The sequence below is a fragment of the Dendrobium catenatum genome, unplaced genomic scaffold, assembly GCF_001605985.2.
Source record: "Dendrobium catenatum unplaced genomic scaffold, ASM160598v2 fragScaff_scaffold_1470, whole genome shotgun sequence".
NCBI classification, from domain to species: domain Eukaryota; kingdom Viridiplantae; phylum Streptophyta; class Magnoliopsida; order Asparagales; family Orchidaceae; genus Dendrobium; species Dendrobium catenatum.
In genome coordinates, this window is record NW_021319932.1 from 710,470 (window position 1) to 733,887 (window position 23,418).

Sequence of the window (23,418 nt, forward strand, 5' to 3'; positions counted from 1 at the left end):
GAAATCAGCCAAGGCTCCATAGAATTGTGTTGAACCCCCCCCCCCTTGCCTACATCAGTGAGTGTGTGCATGCAGGTGAGCCAATCAATGGGTGGAACAGCAAGAGTAATGTCGATTGGTTTTGAGGAGGGGCTCGGGCTTTTGAGAGGTATTCATGAGGAGGGAATCGGAAATAAGGGATCGAAAACTTAGGAGGAGCAGCCTCGTGTGAGGAGTGTGTGAGAGCCGATTGAAAAAAGAGATGGAGTTGATAAGAGAGATGTAAAATAGAAATGGGGGTCGGGCGCATTTAGATTAAGTATTATTTATTTCATTATTATTATTTCTTGTTGCCAATATAGCAAAAGGAGGGATGCAGGCGTGGGTGGCTAGAAGATTTAATTTTGGCAGAGGATGAGGCGGCTGCAAGTTATCTTCAAAGGATTTTTCCTTCAATCACACGTACTCCACTACATAAGCTTGATATGTTACTTTAAACACATAAATCTTAGAATTATTTCCAATTCAACAACATATGTCAAAACTTTATCAATCTTCCCTCAATGATTATGGACTTTACGATGACACATCTTATTGATAATGAACTTTAGCGAGTGAGATATTAAAAGAGATTAAGCTAGAACCTATGATTCATGAAATTCATGAGCTTGAGGAAGTTTTTAAGCATGAAACATTATTTTCTACATATGCTTGCCTTGAAATACCTTAAAATGTACAAGAGGCTCCAATAGATCTTCTCCAACTCTTAAAATTATTCCTTCTCTAGTTCACTTGTCTCTATCGCAAGTTGCATACACCAATTCGAATGATTATAGTTTGCTTTAGCCATACGTACTCATAATTGAGTTTGTATTGTCACTACAAGCATCGTTGTCTAGTCCATTATTGTTGCCATTTATAAAGATTTCATAAATGCATGAAATCTGAATCCACTCAATAAACAAGCTTCCATGTCCATCCGAACTCTTTAGGCTTCTGCCTAGTGCCAACTTGATGTAGACAAAGGGGGGGTTACCTCATGTCCAAAATAATATGAATTTTGGCTTCCCTTGAGTCTACTAGCTCAATCAAAATTGAGCTGGAATTTTAGCTCATTTATGAGCTGGTCTTTAGTTCACATATTGAACTAAGGGTTAGCTCATTATTAACTAAGTTTTAGCTCATATTTATCCTTTATTTTAATGCACTTTTATTATAGTTTTTAATGTCTTAAAGTTATCTCTTGGGTTTCCAAAAAGGGCTTTTGGAATCCCAAGAAGTTGTTTGGTTTTCCCATGGTGGCTCCTTGAATTCCACCATGGCTTTTTATGCTTTTGCCCCTTGGATTCCGGCCGGCTGCTGGTTTCCCGTGCCTGTGCTCCCTCCCGTGACCGTGGCCCCTTGGTTCCCGCTCGGCCTCCCTGGTTCTCGCGGCTACCACTTCGGTTATTGGGTTTGGGATGTTTTCTCGTGCAAAGCATTTAGTTTTTTTTTAATGTTTGTCTTTTAGAATTCCTATGAGAATTTAATGTTTGTCTCTTGGTACTTCTCTTTCATACCTATAAATATGGGAGCATTTGTAATGTTTGAAGTTAGTAAAAAGTTGAATAATAAGTTATTTTTGGAAGTTTTAACCTGCGGGTTGGCTTTGGAAATCCTGCGGGCTCTTTCGACCCTTCTTTCTCATCCCCTCCGGAAATCTTGCGGGCTCTTTTCAACCTTTCTTCTCAGGCTTCTAACCTCTTTCGTCTATCCGCAAGTGCCACTCCATCTGTATCCTTCTTCTCTAAGTGCAGCAACTTTAGGGTGTCGTCATTTTGTTTGCAAGAGTCGTTTGTATTAGTGTAAGTTTTCTTTTGTTTAGTTTAAATTGAAATGAAAGAGTTTGTTCGTCCTACTTCTCGTCTTTAGTCATTTTTCGTCGGTAGAAGTCCGTCGTGTCTTTTGTGATCAAGAGATATAGGCTCCCTATATTTTTTGGTCGCATCATTTTGGTATCAGAGCAAGTTAGGAAGTCCTAGGTTTGTGGTTTGTCATATTTGTTTTAGTTGTCAAGTCTAAGTTTGTCAAGTTTGTCAAAGCGTTTATTTGTGAGTCTAAGTTTAGGTTGGGTCTTTCTATGAGTCTTGTAATTTTTGAGTCTTTTTTGAGTCTGTCAAAAAAATGAAAAAAGGCAAAAAGACAAAAGAAAGCAAACATAAAGAAATTGAAGATCCTATGGATAGGAGGATTCCATCAAAGTCAACACATCCTATGGAATATGAACTGTACAAGCTTCAATCGTGGTTGCACATTCGGACAAAAAGGAACTTCAAGAAAAAGCAACGCTTACAAGATAAATTCCTGAAAGAACGAGATGAAATCAAGCAGAAGTATGAAGACCTGATTAATGAACTTGATGCTCCGTCTTCTCCTCCTCGGAAGACAACAACAACTAACTCATCAGGAGCTGAGTTCTTCAAGAAGGGGAGAATCTGATTGGATTCCGGCCGGCTGCTGGTTTCCCGTGCCTGTGCTCCCTCCCGTGACCGTGGCCCCTTGGTTCCCGCAGCTGCCACTTCGGCTATTGGGTTTGGGATGTTTTTCCGTGCAAAGCATTTAGTTTTTTTTTTAATGTTTGTCTTTTAGAATTCCTATGGGAATTTAATGTTTGTGTCTCTTGATATTCCTCTTTCATATCTATAAATATGGGAGGATTTGTAATGTTTGAAGTTAGTAAAAAGTTGAATGATAAGTTATTTTTGGAAGTTTTAACTTGCGGGTTGGCTTTGGAAATCCTGCGGGCTCTTTCCACCCTTCTTTCTCATCCCCTCCGGAAATCCTGCGGGCTCTTTCCAACCTTTCTTCTCGAGCTTCTAACCTCTTTCGTATATCCGCAAGTGCCACTCCATCTGTATCCTTCTTCTCTAAGTGCAGCAACTTTAGGGTGTCGCATTTTGTTTGCAAGAGTCGTTTGTATTGGTGTAAGTTTTCTTTTGTTTAGTTTAAATTGAAATGAAAGAGTTTGTTCGTCCTACTTCTTGTCTTTAGTCATTTTTCGTCGGTAGAAGTCCGTCGTGTCTTTTGTGATCAAGAGATATAGGCTCCCTATATTTTTTGGTCGCATCACAACTACTATTTCCTACAATGCATGATTGCATCTTAAATCAAATGATGTAGTGGTGTCACCTCCCCCTCCTTGGCCGCTTCAAACAAAGTCATCAACAAAAAAAATTCTTTGCAAGCCAAATGAATTAATGCAGTATAACTCAACTAGTTTAGCTCAGAAAAAAAAATAATTTTCATGGTAAAACAAAAGTAGTCGAATTGAGCTGCAAGAAGATAGATCGGGCTCATTTTCAAACCTTATTGGAACTTTATTTAATTTTTAGCCGTATTTCTTCATATTTTTATTAGATAAAATTTATTAGGCTGAGGTATCTTATCAAATACTATTATCTTTGAATTTGAGTATTCATTAGAATTATATTTAATTTTAGATAAAGTTAGATTTTATTTCGAAATCCGAATCTTTATAGCCATAATGCCATATTTCTATTACGGCTTGCATTCAAAGATGAATGAAATTATACTTGAAGCCTACTTCAGTGTTCTCCTTTTATCTAATTTATGTATGAGAATCTCTCCAAACTACGAACATAATGTTTCTCCCTTCTATCCACCCCTTTCTATCCTCCAACCTCCATCAACTGAATTAGCCAAATCCACTATTTAGCCAAATCCACAATTGAAAGAGCATCCTGCATCAAAGAAACTAGAACTAAACAAGAATATGGCGGTTATATAATGACTTGCGATTCTTCTATACTAAACTTGCAGGAAGAAAACTATCAGCTATTCAAACATGTGCAACTACCTGAGTATGAAAAGAAGCATAAAGGTCAAGTTAGAATCCAACATATAACCTAAAATAAAATAATGGATATACTGTACTAAAATATAGGAAATACAGGGTAGGACTAGAGTCTTCAAGCCAGAGAGAATACACAAAATGAGTACAATTTGCGTTGCAGCAACTTCATTGCATGTCAAATAAATAAGAAAAGATGTGCTCACCAAACCAACAACGATAAAGCTAACAAACACACAACTGATAACATTGTTAACATCAAAAAAGACATCAGATTAAGGGTATGTAGCTAAAAAACTGTCCACAGAAGTATAAACAACTTCTAAGTATTATATCTAGCTATGTTTAACTTACAGACATTATTGCTGCTTCATTGACTAGATTGCGAATATCCGCACCAGAATACCCAACAGTTCGAAAAACAAGCTGCCATGGAAAGAAAACTTTCAAGCTGAATGAATATAAACAAAGATTGGTCAACAAATCACAAGAAAAGAAGAAACTAAAAGCAAACAAAATGGACCAATAATTAAACTAAGTTAGGGAAAAAAAGCAGCATCTAAGGGTCATGTGGAAAATTATGAAAGGTATGAAATCACTCTTAATATGAAGAAAGTAAGACCATAACAAGCGCATATGATAAATAAAGTTCAAGATGTCTTTCATGTATAATGCAACAAGCTACGCTTAAATAAGTTCAAGATGTCTTTCATCAATAATGCAACAAGCAAAGGAAACAATAATTTGTTTATTTTACTCAAAGAACAGCCTGCGGACCAGAAAGGTTTTCAAATAAGCGCTCACCTTTTATAACATCATAAATATTATGTAGCAAAAGTATTTCAAAAAACAACAAGGTCTACATGGTGTGTATGAATATTGAGAAAACATTGACTGATGAAGCGGCATGAGCATTAATAACAGGTATGATAAATAAAATAAGAAATAAAAATAAAAGTGCAAACTTAGCAGTGAGAAAGATAAAAAAATAAAAGCAAAAAAAAATAAATGAGCAAAAAAAAGTAACAAAAATACCGAATGAGATTCGGTAATTAATACAGAAGACGGTAATTAATACAGAAGACGAGGAAATTTTTTTCCAGCATTAGTTTCTCAATTTTGAAATCAAAATGCACAGCAACAGGGTAAAAATCAAAAGTTATATAATTAAATGGAAAAGTAAATAATCTAATGAAAAAAGAAAGCCTACATATAAAAAAGTAATAGTGACTATAAAAGAAACTGAGAAATAAACCAACAAAGAAAAGAATCAAGAAACCGGGAACATTATATGAAAAAGAAGAGTATGTGTAACTGGAATCTAGTGCCAGTAGTGCTTTAAGCTATGTAACCAAAGTATATGCTTCCACCACCTCCACAGTGCATTTCTGCTCTGCCTTGCATTTATAGAAAAAGCAAATTGTTTCTTAGTGCTTCTCCCCAAAAGAACACGAATCAGCATGCTTTCACTAACACTGGTACTTTTACGACTACTTTCCGAAGTTGTTTATCTGCTTGATAGTTATTTCGCTACAGTTTATATGCAACTTCTTATCTTGTTTTTCAAATAGAATAAGGGAATAAAATCCAGTCATGTAATTTCCCATTTTCTAACCTACTCTCTTCTTATTCTAATTTTCAAGATGGTATCAAAGACAATAAAGATCAAAAAGCCCTTCAATATGAAGTCTCACCTCCATGCAAATGGATCTTTTATAAACCAATCTTCATCCAACAAAAGACGGAAAAAAAAATGTGAAGGATCCTCCTCTGGGAAAGTGATGTAGAACGAACATGCACTGATGATTGAATTAAGGAAGCTTGCACGCTTAAATTTTAAAGCACAATAATTATAAGCTTCCTTTTGATGTTAAACGACAAAAATAAAAATAATAAGGTGATAAAATAGCTTAGGTCTAAACACATGCGAGAGGTTGAGATCATTAAATAGTCAACCAAGTCTTACGTTGCATACATGAGTGGTTTCAACAAGAATTCCAATGCTAACAATTAGATTAGTCTATGAAAGATCCCTCACACATCTCTTCTAATTACTAGGCTTTAGCGGTGAATAATTAATATGATCTTCATGAAGGTAGTAAATTCACATTCAAGAATGCAACTATGAAGATAAAAGAGCTTAGTGTCGAATTTATCCAAAAACAAGAGAGATACGCCTCCCCGAAGGTGCGATCAGCAATGTGAAACGTCAGGGCAGCGTTTGAAGGCCTTCTACTTGGCTGGACAGTAGGAAACATGTGCAGATTTTCCTGGACAGAAAACTGCACCTTTGGGAGAACTTGGACGGCAATCTGGACTTGTGGAGAACTCTTGGACAGCACGTTCTCAATCTTCAGAATTCTGGACAGGAGCTCTAAAGAAAAGAATCAAGAAACCGGGAACATTATATGAAAAAGAAGAGTATGTGTAACTGGAATCTAGTGCCAGTAGTGCTTTAAGCTATGTAACCAAAGTATATGCTTCCACCACCTCCACAGTGCATTTCTGCTCTGCCTTGCATTTATAGAAAAAGCAAATTGTTTCTTAGTGCTTCTCCCCAAAAGAACACGAATCAGCATGCTTTCACTAACACTGGTACTTTTACGACTACTTTCCGAAGTTGTTTATCTGCTTGATAGTTATTTCGCTACAGTTTATATGCAACTTCTTATCTTGTTTTTCAAATAGAATAAGGGAATAAAATCCAGTCATGTAATTTCCCATTTTCTAACCTACTCTCTTCTTATTCTAATTTTCAAGATGGTATCAAAGACAATAAAGATCAAAAAGCCCTTCAATATGAAGTCTCACCTCCATGCAAATGGATCTTTTATAAACCAATCTTCATCCAACAAAAGACGGAAAAAAAAAATGTGAAGGATCCTCCACTGGGAAAGAAGACGGCGACAACTACTACAAAGAAGATGGCGGTGACTACCATAAAGAAGCCAATGGTCAAGATTGAAACCAACTTCAAAATGGATAACCCAGAAACAAAACATGAAAAATCTATGATGAAATATTGAACTATAAAATTCCAAAGAGAACCAGCAACAATAAAAAATCTAAACAACTCTCTCCACTCTATTTTAGCCATCTGACCAGCAAATCATTTTCCAAATAAAAGCTTATTCTAGGGCATCACTAGAATAGGATTGGTTGCTCAAAAAGGTAAATTCTTAGATGCTTTTAGTGCAAACAAGAAGGAAACTACTATTTGGATAGTAGACTTGGGAGTTTAAGATCATATGACAGGAGATAGAAATGACTTCCATAATTTAGCCCATCCATGAAAATTATAATGTCCTTATTGCAAAGTGGGTGCAAAGTGATGCAATAAAAAGTGGTCATAATAAAACCTGACATCTCTCAAAGAAATCTCAATTGAATCTATGCTTTTTATACCTAACATAGACTGCAACTTACTATCAATTAACAAGGTCACTCAAGATAAAAATTAGTTTGCTAATTTCTCACCTAATTGTTGCAAGTTTTAAAGCTTGAACTTGGGGAAGAAAATTGAAAATACATAGATCTGTTCAAGACTCTTACCTTCTAAAAAATAATTCATCATCTAAGGTAAAAAATTCAAACAATGGGCCATATATCTACCAATAACTCCAACTAAAAATTGTAAACATACATCAAATAATGATAACAATGTCTTATTTTGGCATATTACTGCCTTGGATATCAAAACTTTTCTTACCTTCAAAAACTAATTTGCTCTATTTTCATCAGCAAAATTTCAAAAGACTTTCAGTAAGAAATTTTTCATCTAGCTAAACACACTCATAGATATCCTTATCAAACCTACAAACATTCTCAATAATTTGCTTTAGTCTACAGTGATGTGACTGAACCATCTAGGGTCAAAAAAGTATTTGGAGCTAGGCAATTTATTATCTTCATTGATTATTATACCAGACTCACTTGGGTTTTTATTAATAAAAGAAAATTCCTAAGTAGGACAAAATTTTAAACATTTCAACTCCATGTACAGTCCCAATTTCAATAAAAAATTCAAGTCATAAAAATCGACAATGCCAAAGAATACTTTGAATTGATCTTCAAAAATCGTTTCCTACACCAAGGGATTATCCACCAAAGTTCTTGCATCAACACCACTCAACAACTGTGGTTGCTTAAGGGAAAATTAGATGCTTCTTAAAGGTTGCTAGATCAATAATGTTCTACACTAATGATTCTAAATATATTTAGGGATAACTATACTAATAGCTAAACATCTCATCAATAAAATGTCCTCAAGAGTACTTAAATTTAAGATAACTATTCAAGCCCTTCACTATTCCTTTCCCAAAATCAGTTGTTCTCTTCCTCAAAAAAATTTTGGGTGATTAATCTTTCATTCTCAACGTTGAAGCAAAATATACCCCAAATCTATCAAGGGTATTGTTATTAGATGCTTCCCAAATCAAAAGTGTATAAATGATATTCACCAAACTTACAATTCCCTCGATGTAACTTTCCTTGAACACCAATCTTATTGTTCAAAACCCAAAATTCAAATGCAGAAAATTAAAAAAAAAAATCAAGTTTGAAACTTATTTCATCATCCACCATCATCTCTCATCAAACTCATGGACAATGAACATTTTCTCATTTCCCCTCATTTAACCTACAAAATCCTCACAAAAACCACAAAATCCCTCATCACCCTATCAATGCACCCAAACTATGAAGAATTAGCTTCATATAATATGAGGAAAAGAAAAACCATAAAAGGGAGGAATCAACATATTTCTTGAACATACAAGAACCATAACATGATTCAAAGAACAATGAAGTACAGAGAATGAATATATAGATGATATTAATCTCCATTGTTATATTCCCCTAAGGGGTGGTTATGCACCAAACATTCAATCTATTACTTCATGAGCTCTAAAGAGTTTACCTGTAAATTTCAGCTTTTTGTTTTTATCATTCTAAAATACATATTCCAAACAATATTCATGAAGCTCTATACGGCTTTAAATAATCTCCCCACATCTTGTTTGGCATATTATTTAAATATGTTGAAAAGTGTAGGTATACACAATGTCATATTGATCACAATCTCTTATCAAATGCTCACCTAAATGAGGAAAGGTGATTTTGATAGAGCACATAAATGATATTATATTGATAGGCAACTTCACGGAAAAGCTAATTAGATTAAGAGAAATTTTGGAAAAAGAATTTAAGGTAGAAAACATTAAAATTTAAAAAAAAAAATTCATCAAAATAACATGATCAAAACATAATATTATTACAACCCAAAAAGTATATTCTTGATTTACTTCAATTAATAGGAATGCTTGGCAAGATCGGATTATTCGACTTCCTTAATCATGAAACAAATCAACGCATAACTTTAAAGTTCAGGTATAAACATAGTAATTTCAATTTAAAATAACACGTAAACTTCTAGACTTATAAAATACATGTATAAAAGAATCTCTACATCTCTATCAGCCAGCTCAAGAAATAAACAATCTGCAAATTTCCATTCAAAATTAAGGGATTATGCTTTAATTTTAAAGCATAGGATGATGATATCAACAAATTTCCTGTTTCAAGGTAGTGGAAGATTGCCTCTAAATAATCCTAGGGTTAGGCTTCTTGCAGTAGTGAGATTTGTAGTATTATTGGCAATCGGATCAATCATCAATTCTTAATCCAACTGCAAGTAGTTATTGGAGACACCAATAATAATCCACTATTTAAACCCAAGAACTTATGAGATGGTAACGTCAGAAAAGAACTAAAAATGGTACTTAACAAAGTACTATCATTTATAGGGCAGAGGCTCACCGTAAAGTACTCTAGCAACCAATGAAAAAAAATGGACCTAAAGTACTATGGACATAGCTGGGAAACAGAAACAGGAAAACAATTCATGTTCCAGACCAAACTAAAATCCAATTATCCTTTAAGAGCACAGGGGTAGAACAAGAATGCTGGAACACATCATTGCCTTCACCTTAACCGATATTTCATAAATCAAGCAAACAAAGAAGAAAGGAGTTCAAAAGGGTTTGCTTTTAGGTGGATTTTATTTGCAAGTGCTGAAGAGTGAACATTGCCTCAATGATTTCATTTCTTTCCACCACAATCCTGAGCATTGATGCCAGAATGATACCTCATACCAGAAAGAAAACAAGGACACCGAAGAAAGATGGAGATTTATAATATTTCTTAATTTTGTGAAATTCTAGGTCTGTCTTTAGCTCAAAATTTATTGACTTAACCAAAATATGCCCTTAGGTCTTCAACCATGTCAAACCACTATTTCTTTTAACCCTGCAGCATATTCTCACTCAAAATAAAAAATGCAACATTCTTGTAGCAATAAGCTATATTGAGATTATTTTGAACTTTAATTCATTAATTTTTAATTGATTAAAAAATAATAAAGCAAATATTTTAAAAAGGAAATTTCAACTTTATCTAGACTACCAAGAAAATTGTGTAAACTATTTGCCAAAGCACCCTCGTGTTCTTATTGGTACGTTAGACTTCAACCTTTTGTCCATGTTTGTTAAAAAACACTTGAAGCCACTTGAACTAACTTTGTGGTAGGAAACACTTGTAGATCTCAAGTATTTCCAATCAAATCTTCGGAAAACAGTGAGATTTCTCCACAAAAATCCACACAAAACCACGAAAATAGTAGATAATTTGTATTATTTGATAAAACGAAAGCGGAAAATACCAAGATACAATTGATCCTCTATTTGAGAGAATGATCAATCTCTCCCAATCTCTAGACGCTGCTAGAGCCCAAAGGAAAACCTAAATCTAAGAGATCTCAAATTTCAACCAAATTCAAGATGTCATAACCCTAGGAAAACAAACTATTTAATGCATACAAATCAAAAGGAAATCACTAAACAGTCCCTACATTCAAATTTCCCTCCTAAAACCCTAAAAAATCCTTCCTAAAATGTTATGTTGGCTCTTGCGGTCCGAACGAGCTACCGAAGAGGTGAAATATTTCCGCTTCTGTTGCGCTAGGCCCATCCCTTGTGGACCAGCTGGACCAGTCCTAACACTTTGAGAAGATCTTGTTTCGATCAATATTCAATTTATTTTAAATTTTATATAATCTTCAACAGCAGCAGCTTAGCTAATCCAACTAGGCAAGGCTAGCTTGAGGAACATTTCTTCAATATTCATATCTAGCTAACAAATGCATTTCGAGATTACAATTTAAGAGCACCATTATATGTGCTTCAGAAAGGTACTAACAAGCAATTTAACAAGAAACTAAACAAGATTAACAAGTTATGTTGCTTCCACTTGTGTTGGTATCCATGCTAAATAAATAAATAAAACTAACTGTGTTTGCCTAATCTCACTCAGTCAAGTGACAGTTTGCATATCATAAATAATAGAATAAAGAGCAATTTTTAAAGTTTTCAAACCTCTGTCATAGTTTTAACATGCTCTCATGTTAACATAATTGAAACCTACCTTGGAAAACAGAATATGCAAAAAAACAATAGTGCTAATACAATTCTTCCTCTGGAAGAATTTGATTTGAGTTAGTGCTAAATTTGAAACCCCCGTACCTTTTTAAGGGAGAATGTATTTCAGTGCAGCACACTTTGGAAACTGAAAAGACTGAAAGTAGAAATCATATTACATAAGTACAGCATATTTAAATTGCTTGCCTTTCTGAAGTCAACGTCTTCCGCCAACCTTTTTCCAACACTATGCACACCAAATATTCTCACCCGTTGTTTAGCATCAGGCAAACCAATGTACAAGCGCCGATCAATACGACCATGTTGAACGAAGTCGGGATCCAACTCATCTGGACGATTAGTTGCACATATGAAAATAACAGCTTCTCTGAGTGAAAAGCGATCAACACCAGTTTTTTCCTTCCTACGAGAGAAAATCATGAGAACAGGTTCAACCTGATATGCAGAAACATTTCAAAGGTAGCTACTTATGTTCAACAGCAGACTAGTAATGCACTAACAAAATACTTTTGTTCCAAGATCTACTGTGCAGCAGTAGCGCACTGACAACATACACTAAGACAATCGTGAATAGAAGACATGAAACTAGTGGTATCACTGTTGAAATTCCCAATTGAATTAGTGAGTATTCATAGAAGAAAAATATTTTGACTTAATTCATAGTGAAGTAATGGGTATTACTCTTGTTACATTCCTGCAAATTATAAATATTTTATGACAATCATTAATGATTAGACAAAGTATATTTAGATTTATTTTGTTCGGTAGAATCTGAAGTATTAACTATCTTTCAAAATTCTGTAGCCTATATTGAAACTCAACTAACATTCAAGCTCAAAAATTTTAAGATTCGACTATGAGGGTGAATATAAACACTTGAATTTCAAGACTTGCTTAAAAAGAGATTTGCTTCTGAACAATTATATCCTTCTACACCTCAACAAATTTAGTATTGTTGAACGTAAAAATCAACACCTATTAGATATTGTTCGAACATTATTATTAGAAATTTAGAATCTTTCATTTGACCTAAACTCTAAGTTAAATATTTAGCATATCGATCTATTTAATAAATATATTATTTTCTCATATCATAAAGTTTGACTCTCCAAATTGACTCCTCCATAAGCATCTCAAATACCATGATATGTATACATTTGGTTGAGCTTATTTTTTTTAGCTATCAGTCCTTGAGCATCATAAACCCTTTATTCAATATATTAAATGTGCATTTATGGTCAACTGCACTTCTCACAAAGATTATGTTTGTTATGATCCATGCTCCAAAGGATTTCACATATATCATCTCATCGTTTTCTTTGAAAATCAACTTTTCTATCCTACCCATGTTGAACCTCTAGCAAACATTCATGAATTAATTTCTAATCCTGAATAACTCAAACCCAAATTGGTATATGAAAGAATATGTATAACTTTATCATTCTTAAGCCAAACCTGTGAATCAAGCTTTTACAAACGGTTCTGCTGCATAAACCCACTAGCTGGAATTTGGTCACCGCTCCTAAATTGTCTTCCTAAATTTCTCAATCTCAAAAATAACATGTCTTCCAAACTCATTGGCTTCCATTCTCATTCCTTCATATATGATTAGTGTTAAAAGTAGTCTTGATGAGGACATCAGAGCCTGGAAAATCTATCAAAGACGTGGCCGTCGATCTACGGCCACGATTGAGTCGATGTATTTCTGAGTCGTATTATTTATTTTCTTTATTATTATGTCATGTTGTATTTGCTTTATTAGTGTTTCCGTTTTTACCCCTTAAAGGAGGTCGTATGTAAGCCCAGTGGGCGTCGTCGTCTTTTTATTTTATTGAGTCTTTTGTACGAGGCTATATATAGCCTCATTGTTCTCTTTTCATGTTAGTGAATGAATGATGAATTTTCTTCCCCTTTGATTTCTTTGTGAGATCGTAAGAATGTTTGAGAGAGGAATCCTTAGGAGAGGGAAATCGGATTACCCACCAACCTTGGAGACAACCGGATTTGTGGTTCTATCTTCTCTATCTCTTCCTCTCCTCCTTCCTCCCTCAACTAGTTGCTGGCCTTGAAGTCCATCCCATCCCCCTTAAGCCGTCGGCCACCATACAACTTCCACTCGCCATCGGTTAACCTCAACTCCACCTCCACCCTCACCCGACCCCTTCTCCCCTCATCCACATCCACGGTTCATCCCACCCAAGCCGCCGCCCCTTGATTTCCTTGTTCCCCAAAATTCGCAATCCTCTTTATTACTTTCCTTTTTCATTTATCCTCATTTTGGAATGTGATAATTTCAATCATCCCAAAATCAAATTTGAAATATTTCCTAAAATAGAATTCTATTTTAGGAAAGTTTTAAAAATCAAATTCAAAATTGATTTAATTAAGATTGGAATTAAATCCTATATCCTAATTAGAGACTCCCAATGAGGAAAGCATCAAACCCTCATTTAATTTCTCCCATCCCTCTTCCAAAATCCCAAAACCCCTCTTGGAAAGATTTCAAAACCCTATCACCCCCTCTTGGCCGAAATTCCGAAAGCCCCCTCACCTCCTAATTACTTTCCAAAACCCAATAATATGTTTTGGAAAATAAATCCCCACCCTCTCTCCCTCTCACCACCGCCTCTCACCTCTCTCCCTTTACTTTAATTATTCCCAAACATAGGGTTTAATTAAAGTTTTTTTGGGAACCTTTTCTCTCCTCCCCAAATCAAAACCAAGTTAAATCCCTTCCACTCTTCCGTTGGCCGACCACCCCTCCACTTCCAGTTCGAGAGAAACTTCTTTCTCTCTAGCGAGTATTCAAGGATTGATATTGCTCTTCAACTACACACCCTTCTCCTAACGCCAATGAATGGCTGATCCGGAGCTTGACTGCGGATTCGCTTACGACGAGCAAGGATACGCTAATATCCTTCACTCCACCTTCTTCGATTTCAACCCAGAAATTGATTGTTTCATCGAAGAGTACGTGGACCGCATTATCTTTATGCTATCGGAGGCTATCGATGAGCAACTTGCCGGCGCCCAATGGCAAATCGTCTCCGAACCTTCCCAAGGGTGAACCACTTCTCCTTTTCATTTACTTTCCTAATCCACTAACTTTGTTGGTGATGACGAGTCGCTAAGGGTTGTGCTTCATCTTATGCCTAAGCCTAATAAACGTAGGATTGAGCGTGCTTTCTTTGCTTCTAATCTTATTGTTAGATTAGGGATTTTGTTGAAAGCTATTTACTTCGCATGTTGTTGAATTTCTAACTTGTTTTTATTCTCAAGTGGCTTAGCCTAAACGTAGGCACCCCTCTCTTGTTTTATTTTGTCGTTTTAATTGATAATAGTTTAATCTTTATTGATCTAACGAAGAAATAGTGCAAACTCTTATTGCATTTCTTTAAAACATTTTAGTCCTGCATCAAGTCTATAACTGAAGAATTTTAAATTTTTGAAGTTTTAGCACTATTATTTTTATGATTAATGTTAGAAGTAGTACATGCGGAAGATTTAGCATATTATCTGGCTAGTACATATGATTAATGTCATTTGGCTATAGGAGTAAAACATAATATGTATATTACTTTTCTTGAGATAATACCAGATAAACTATTTTTTATTAGGATATTATTATTCTCAAAACAATACCAAAATATGATTAATGTTACTTGCAAGATGAAAGTGCTATAACATAATATGCATAATATGATTAATGTTAGAAGTAGTCTAGAGCCCAATAATATTTTTTAGTTGAGGAATTTAAAGCTATTGAAGTAACATACATGGGAGATTATTCATTGTCCTCAAAATATTGGAGTCTATGGATGCAAATGGATTAACTTAATCAAGCTTCCCTTTGATGGTGCTTAGGATATGTATCAGACCCTTGTTATGGGAATGATTAAGAAGAAACATTTTGCTCCAATGGCTAAATGACTATGATACAAACGATTGTCTCTATTACTATGCATAAGGAATGGCCACTACACCAAATGAAAATTAAAATGCCTTTTTTTAAGGTGATCTCAAGAAGGAGATTTATATGATTCTTCCACCAAAAGTTTGTCTCCTCTCCAAATATATGCAAACTAAAGTGCTCTATGTATTGATTGAAATAAGGCCCCGTGATTTGATAATTTCAATCAATCTTATTTCATTTCTCCCTTACACAGAATAAATATAACTCTATTATTTATTTGCAAGACATCCAGAGGTATTGCTCTTATCCTTGTTTCTATTGATGACATTGTTATTATTGGGACATATTTAGCTCTTCTTAATCATTTACAACATCTTCAAGCAAAATTTGACATCAACAATCTTCGTGATCTTTACCTACTTCCTAGTTTTGGAAGTTCAAATGAATCCCTTAGGTATTTTCCTAACCCAAAAGAACTACACAGGATCTAATTATATTTGTTAACCTCCAAAATATTTCCCCTACAAATAGCCACTAAAAGTAAATATAAGATATTGAACTAGGATATCATCTCCTTGATCCCATTATATTTCAACAATTGATAGAGAGCTTAAATTACTTAACAATTACTCGACTTAATATTTCCTTCGTGACTTAGCAAGTTAGCCAATTTATGCAAAAATCCTCATCATTTGCATTTAGTTCTTGATCATTGAATAATTCAATATCATATCGGGACATTGTTATTTCCAACTGGTTCTTCTCTTTATCTTATAAAGTATGTCGATGCTAACCGAGCAGGCTGCCCTAATACCCAATTGTCACTCACAGGAAAATGCATATTTTTTGGAGACAACTTGATCTCACGAAAAAGAAAGAAGCTAACTTATGTGCCTATATCATATACTAAATCTGAATATTGCACTTTGCCTGCCACCTGTTCAAAGATTATCTAGTTCCTTAAACTTCCATCTGAACTTGATTTTTCTCAAAATAATACCACTCTCCTCGATGCATACAATTTCAGTGCCATTCAAAATGTTGCCATTCATGCTTTATTATAAATGTACAAAAAAAATTAAAATTGACAGTCACTCGATTCAATAAGTATTTGACACTTGTATTATTCCTCTTCCTCTATATATACCTTTAGAATGTGAAGATATTTATGTAGGCCTTGACATGATAACGACATCATTTCTTTGTAGGAAAATAGATACTTCTGAAAAAATCAATATTAATTTGAGGGGAAGATAGCAGCAAGATACGTCATAATAACTTACCATTAATTATCCTTTTGATTATAACCATAAATGTGTAATTAATTAATATAGTTGTCAATATTTATCTTTTTAGAAATACCATGATTTCAAAAATCATTTAACGCGCATGTCTCAAGGTGCGCCTTGAATTTAAGCACATAATGAGCACCTGAAGGCTTAGGCCTCACTGTTGTCAATGAGGCTTACGCCACTAGGCGCATTGAGGCGACGCCTCATTCAGGTTAAATTTAATAAATTTTTAATTATATATTATTATTAGCACATATTTTACTTTATTATACAAGAAAAGTAATCGATTAACTATAAGTCGAATGAACAAGTTAGTTTATGTTATATTTAACAAAAATTGAAAGATACATACCTCAAATTACAGTGGAAAATAACTAGTGATGATGAAATGTGTCCTTTGGTTGTTGATAGCATAATATATGATGAAGAATGGATACAACAATAACAATAACAAGCCTTTAATCCACTATGTGGGGTCAGCTACATGAATCTTTTTTCGCCATTGTGTCCTATTAAGAGTCATTCTCATTTAAATCTAATAAGAAAATATCATTTATAATATTTTTTAACAAAGTCTTTTTAGATCTAGCTCTACATTTCTTAACATGAATCAAATCTAATATATCTACTCTCCTAACCGGGCCATTGAAAGGCCACCGTTTTATATGACCACACCATCTAAGGCGACTCTCTCTAATGAAAGATCTAAAGAAGATGGAGAAATGAACTTTAATAATGAATAGAATGGACATATCATACAAATATTAAAATGGCTATTGAATCAGTAGTAGCTTCTACTTCATAATCATTTAAAAGAAAAGCACATTGGGGGTTAAAGCGTCAAAAAAATCAAAAGGTAACTTAAGCACAATGAAATATTTTGTTGTATTATCAATTTGCTACTTTATTAACACTGTCATTGCCAGGTCCCAAGTCCTGGATGAGAAAAGTGGAGGGTTGTGTTAGGTAGTCGACAGCCAGCGTAAAACTTGTTGAACAATAATGACATGAATCATTTAAGAAATTGTGTTAATGCTAGGGCGTCCCCTGGAAGCGACGCGCTGTATGGCCTGAATACAGTGACAAGTGTGCAAGGGCCGCTGCACCGGCGCCCGGGTGCAGTGTTAAATAGGCAAGGGTTCCCACATCAAGGACAGATGTGGGCAAAGAAGCTAGTGCATGAAACTAAAATTAGGATAGGACCTTGGAATATAGGTTCCCTTACAGAAAAATTAATGGAATTAACATACATTATGATTCATAGGAAGTTAAATATTTTATGCATTCAGGAAACTAAATGGGTTGGAGAAAAGGCTAAGGAAATTGATAGTTTAGGATTTAAACTTTGGTATTCGGGTAGGAGTCGTACTAGAAATGGTGTAGGTGTTATTATAGATAAGAGTTTAAAGGATAATGTTATAAAAATTAATAGGATTGGAGATAGAATTATAGCTTTAAAGATTGTTATTGATGATAAGATTGTTAATATTATAAGTGCTTATGCTCCTCAAGTAGGTTTGGATATGACGTTAGGAGAGTAGAGGTATTAGATTTGACTTATGTTAAGAAAGGTAGGGGTAGACCTAAAAAGGCTTGGTTAGAAAATATTAGAAATGACCTTTCTTTATTAGATTTAAACGAGAATTTGACTTTTAATAGGACACAATGGAGAAAAAGGATTCAAGTAGCCGACCCCATGTAATGGGATAAAGGATTGATGTTGTTGTTGTTGTATTAATTTGCTACTTTATATTATATTGAAAACAATGTTAATAAATATACTGAGTAAGAAAATAATTTTGTAACTAAAAAAAATTAAAGATGACAATGAGATAGAATTCAAAGATGATTTAAATATTACATATGAAGTATCTTCTAAAAAATATGAAAGTGAGGATGAGGCCATCATGGATAATAATCCTCATGATGTATTTAAGTTTTAAGTGATTGTTTATCTTGAATTTTGTTTCAAACTTTTGATTTATAATAATATTTAATATTGAGATTTGGGTTTTTCTTTATGATGATTTTGTTGATGATGATGTTGTTGTTGTTGATGAAGAATCAAGTAAATATGTTGATGGTTTAATTTATTTTCATCATTTTTTATGAAATATTTATAATTGTATAAGTTTTTTATCTTTTTGTTGCAAGGCTTACACCTCGAGATTTGCGCCTCAACTTGCTAAGATAAAATGCCTTGATTCCTGATTTCTCCTTTTCAAACTTAAGAAATACAATAATAAATTTCCTGTTATGTTAGATTTGATTGAAGAAATTACTCAAATATTGTCTTATAACATACCTATTCATTCATTTATAATGTGGGGAAACCTCTTAGTGAGAACAAGCAATCTAGGCAAGTAGTTTTGTTTGTCACCAACCACCTAAATCAACATCTACATGCCATCAATATGGCAGACATCCATGGTACATGAAATTTCATAGAAACCCCTTAATCCTAATCATATATAAATGGAGTTTAAAATCGTTATGACAAAATGCCTTGATTCCTACTTGACACTATTCATAAAAAAAAAAATGTAGTTTACATGTTCAGTGATAAATCCTATATTAACACTTGCAAAAATCTCCCTGGTACTACCCAGGTGCGAAGAACCCCAGAGGCCTAAGATCAGGCCAAAAGGCATAGTCGATCAATCTACTAATGAAGAATTAAATAAAAAAATAAAGACAGGAAATATTTATTAGGCATACCCTCCATCAAGTTGCGTAATTAGGGCTTCAAATGTAGCCCGTCTTCTAGGATCTTTTCTAGCATGTCGGCCCGCAATAGCATCAATCTCATCCACAAAAACAAATGAAGGAGCCTGGCAGAATATTAGTTAATTGAGACAGTGAGATTGCCAAAAAGGTTAAAAGTTTGATAGTACTATACTAACACAAAGTTTAATGTTAAAATGCAGCTCTTGTAGGATATCACTTGAAAAAGACCATTTTGCAAGCATAAAATACACTCTACATGCAATATATAAAACATAACAATGCCTGCCTGCCAAACTACAGCAATTCCTGCGTTGAAAAACTCCTTGACAATGCAACCACAGGAAAAAAGCAATCTGGATGGTCATTGCCTAAATCATGTTCAAGTGATTTCTTCCTTTGAAACCTCCCCTCCAGTTTTTTCAATCATGTGGTACAGATAGTGCTTGGTCTTTACCAAGCCCTCTACATACCTTGAAGTTAACTATGCCTTGAAATCAAGAGCAAGAAGACGCAGGTAGTTAAAAAATATTAATTAATTAAACGTACATTTCTTTTGGCTATGGAAAATAGTTGATTAATTCTTGCTGCGCCACTTTTTTCACTGTCAGCAAATTCAGCACCAGATGCAAAAACAAATGGCAGTCCGCTTTCCTTGGCAAGTGTCCGAGCAAAAAGTGTTTTACCTGTCCCAGGTGGTCCAGAAAGAAGTAAACCCTAGCACACATAACAGCAAAGGAAATAGCTTATAGTAAAAGTTATAAGTTAAAATGGATGGCAATATTGATCACACAAAAGCATAAGAAATAAAAGACGAATTTATGTCACAAAAACAAAAATATGAGTTGAAATGGATTACTCGAACAAATGGAACTTTTTTTTCGTAGTATTGCATGGGATTGTTCATATATATCATTATCTCATCCAGAAGATCCCAAACATCACCTCCTAATATCACCTCATTATACATTGATTTCACCTCCTCGGAACTTTCTACTGGCTGTAAGGAAACAGTATCTATTAGTATTTGCCAATATGAGGGAGCTGAATTCATTGGCATCTAATTGCAAGAACTAAATATTACTATAGAAGAAACAAGTAAGGTTGCTTTCATGAAACCTACCAGAATGAAGTTCTCTGTATATGCCATATCAAAAAGTTGGTTATATTTTTTGTATAGATAACGCTTAGAGGTGACATGTAACAGCATCACCGACTCTCTTATAAGGTACAAAATAATTAATCCTGGCGCTAAAGCAATCACAACTTTCAGAAAATAATGGATTTGCTTTTTCTGAAGGAGATCCACATCAGCACCCGAACTTGAGATAACCTCAAACTTAAAAGGGTCCAGAGGAATATCCACCTAAAAACAAACCATCCCGAATTAATTACAGGAGAGCTAAAAATGTGTATTGAAGCAGAAATCTCTTTACCAATGAACTAATAAGACCAATTTTAGACTTACAATATATTCCAAAGGGAATCCTTCTTTCATTGTCACGTATAGTCTCTTCAAATCCTCTTCAAAGACAATTGCTGCAACCTGCTCCACATATATATGAACAAAATAGACACCTTAGCATATAACAAAAGGTGTTTAAGATTAAGATGTTTAAACAGCAGACGATCAATTTTCAGTGCCTAAGCAGAAGATTAATTTTTTTCACCAAAATGAAGAACAGCAGTTTATTAGCCTTATTAGCCTTAATATGTCAATATGTGCAATTCTACTCAGCTAAAGAAATTTTAAATAACATTAAAAAAAAAATAAAATAAAATAAAAAAATTTAAAGAAAAAGCTCAAAATAGTCCCACAACTATTTATATGTGGCTAATTTAATCCCAAAATATTATATTTCTCCAATATAGTGCGTCACTTACACAAAATTGATCCAAATGGTCCCTTAGAAACAATTGGAAATTGGGATAAAAAATTGATCCCAATTTAGTCCCTCGAATAGACAAGAATGACTCCAATTTAGTCCCTAAGGTGCCATTCAAGCTTAATTTTATATAGTCAATGGACTAAATTAGAGAAATATTATACTCTACGACTCGATGGACTATTTTGATTTTTTCATGACTACTACAAAATAGCATTGGCACCTTATGTAGCATTCAACCAGAATGAATACAAGATAACAATTCATAGAACTAGCCCGAAGAAGTTAGTGATGATGATAATGTTGACGATGATGATGACGACGACAAAAGAATCTTCAATATTAGGTTAGGAGATTAGGAGATGAATAAAATAATTCCAAGTAAAAAAAGGTAAAATGACAGATAAAATTTTGCTATAAACTTTGTTTAGTAGTCATAACAAAGAATGAATAAGATGCATGTTCGCAATCAAGTATTCATGTACGAGCAACCACTAGCAAATTTAAATGAATCAGATTTGGAATAAAGTGTAATATGAATGTTTAAAGATTTTTTCCAGTTAAGAACATTTTGAAAAAAAGTATTATTTTGAATAAACTGCATACTCATTCTCTTGATGCAAACAGTAAAAACAAATATATTGTTATGAAAGTATGCAATCATATAATACAAGTATAAACGATAAATATGTGAAGTTACTGAATATATAAATTAATAAAGATTATCTATAAAAATAGTATAATATCTGAATTATAGGTGGAGCAAAAGGGACTACATGTATAATATCTACATTGTAGGGGGGGGGAAGATATGATATATGCATAACATGTGGGACAAAATGGATTACCTAAAGAGGCAAAATGGATCTCTATGTAGCTCCGTGATGATAATGCCAGATTTATCTGGACTTCATTGAACATTTTTATAAAAGTTTAGACAAATCTTTAAAGACTAATATTGATATTATGTACATATGTCAAATGAAGGAAAAGATAAATTTCTTTTTTAAAAAAATGATTTATGTTGTTTTGCAAAAGTTTCTGAATTAATTCAATTATATTATTCTTTATAACCTGGTATTTAATTTTTATGTAAATTTGCACACCGTATTAAGCTTCATTGCTCAACAGCTATTTTATATTGGTTGTTATTATAGAGAAAGAAAAGGGAAAACTTGAAGCAGAATAGGTTCAAGTTTAATTCACTCTATGTTCTTGTTTTTAGAAATGCTTGTAAGTCAACTTGGAGGTATGTAGACTGTTCAGTGTTTTTCTCATTTGGATTCTCTTAGTGACTCTGTACATATTTATGTGACGAAAGTTGGATTAATTAGATGCTTCCGTGAATTTAGTAATGTATTTGTTAGTGGTTGTTTTATTCAACTATGACATTTATGAGAAATGGTAAAAGTAAAGAATGAATGTTATATTCATTTATGTGGCACTCTATGTTATCGTTAAGAGGTATCGTGGGGTATTATAAAAGTGATATCAGAACAAAGATTTAATGTTCTGAGGATTTTATTACGGAAGCTTAAGCAAATTTAGTTGTCTAAGAGAATAAGATTGAATATGATGGAATTATCTGTTAAGATTCATCATCAACAAGACTTTCAGCATGATATCTATTTTATGTTACTAGATCAATCAAATTACGGGAAGAATAATTTTGAGATTGATGAATTAAAATAGCATGTTTACAGATGGCCACCTTCATAGACCTAGTTCCAAAAGATATTTGTAGCACAAAATATAAATGGATCATATTGTCTAATAATTACTAACTTAAGAGAGCAATTCACCTTCATAAATAGTCTACTTTTCTAATGAGAGCAAGTTATCACTACTGGAAGATCCCTTGAACTTGCATTGGTGTTTATTATATGCACTTTGTTTCCTAATGAAGTCGTTCATCAAACTTTCCTTCGATTATAGCATGCAGCACATATTTATTATATTGGATTACTTATAGTTCAGTTGCATGAGTTATTGCCAACACTAAAAAATTAAATGTCATGTTGGGTAAGTTGCATTTCCTATACCTATCAGGTATGGTTTATGCATTATACATATAAAATGTTACCAAGCAGAGTCTTAAAGCCTAATTATAATTTTCAAAAAATATTACTTATTGTATTTGTACTTGCTTTTCTTTCCATGAAAATGTTACTCTTACTTCCCACTATTGATGAATTGCTAACATATATGCACAAACTTTTGAGCCTCCTGACTTTTCTACATATATCTCTACAGTTGGAATGCCTACCTCACCGCCAGTAGC

At 33.7% G+C, this 23,418-nt stretch overlaps 1 protein-coding gene across 2 annotated transcripts in view; it reads right to left on the reverse strand.

The window, feature by feature from the left end:
• The window catches only part of LOC110109911 (ATP-dependent zinc metalloprotease FTSH 12, chloroplastic), an 80,138-nt gene that overhangs the window by 42,297 nt on the left and 14,423 nt on the right, over positions 1 to 23,418 (reverse strand). For both annotated transcript variants that reach the window (XM_028700207.1, XM_028700208.1), the window contains exons 5-11: positions 20,720 to 20,797; positions 20,375 to 20,617; positions 20,111 to 20,251; positions 19,801 to 19,968; positions 19,246 to 19,358; positions 11,509 to 11,725; positions 4,184 to 4,255 (exon numbers count right to left, since the gene is read on the reverse strand). In XM_028700207.1, coding sequence (XP_028556040.1) covers positions 4,184 to 4,255; positions 11,509 to 11,725; positions 19,246 to 19,358; positions 19,801 to 19,968; positions 20,111 to 20,251; positions 20,375 to 20,617; positions 20,720 to 20,797 — 1,032 coding nt within the window. The remainder of the gene's footprint in view (positions 1 to 4,183; positions 4,256 to 11,508; positions 11,726 to 19,245; positions 19,359 to 19,800; positions 19,969 to 20,110; positions 20,252 to 20,374; positions 20,618 to 20,719; positions 20,798 to 23,418) is intronic.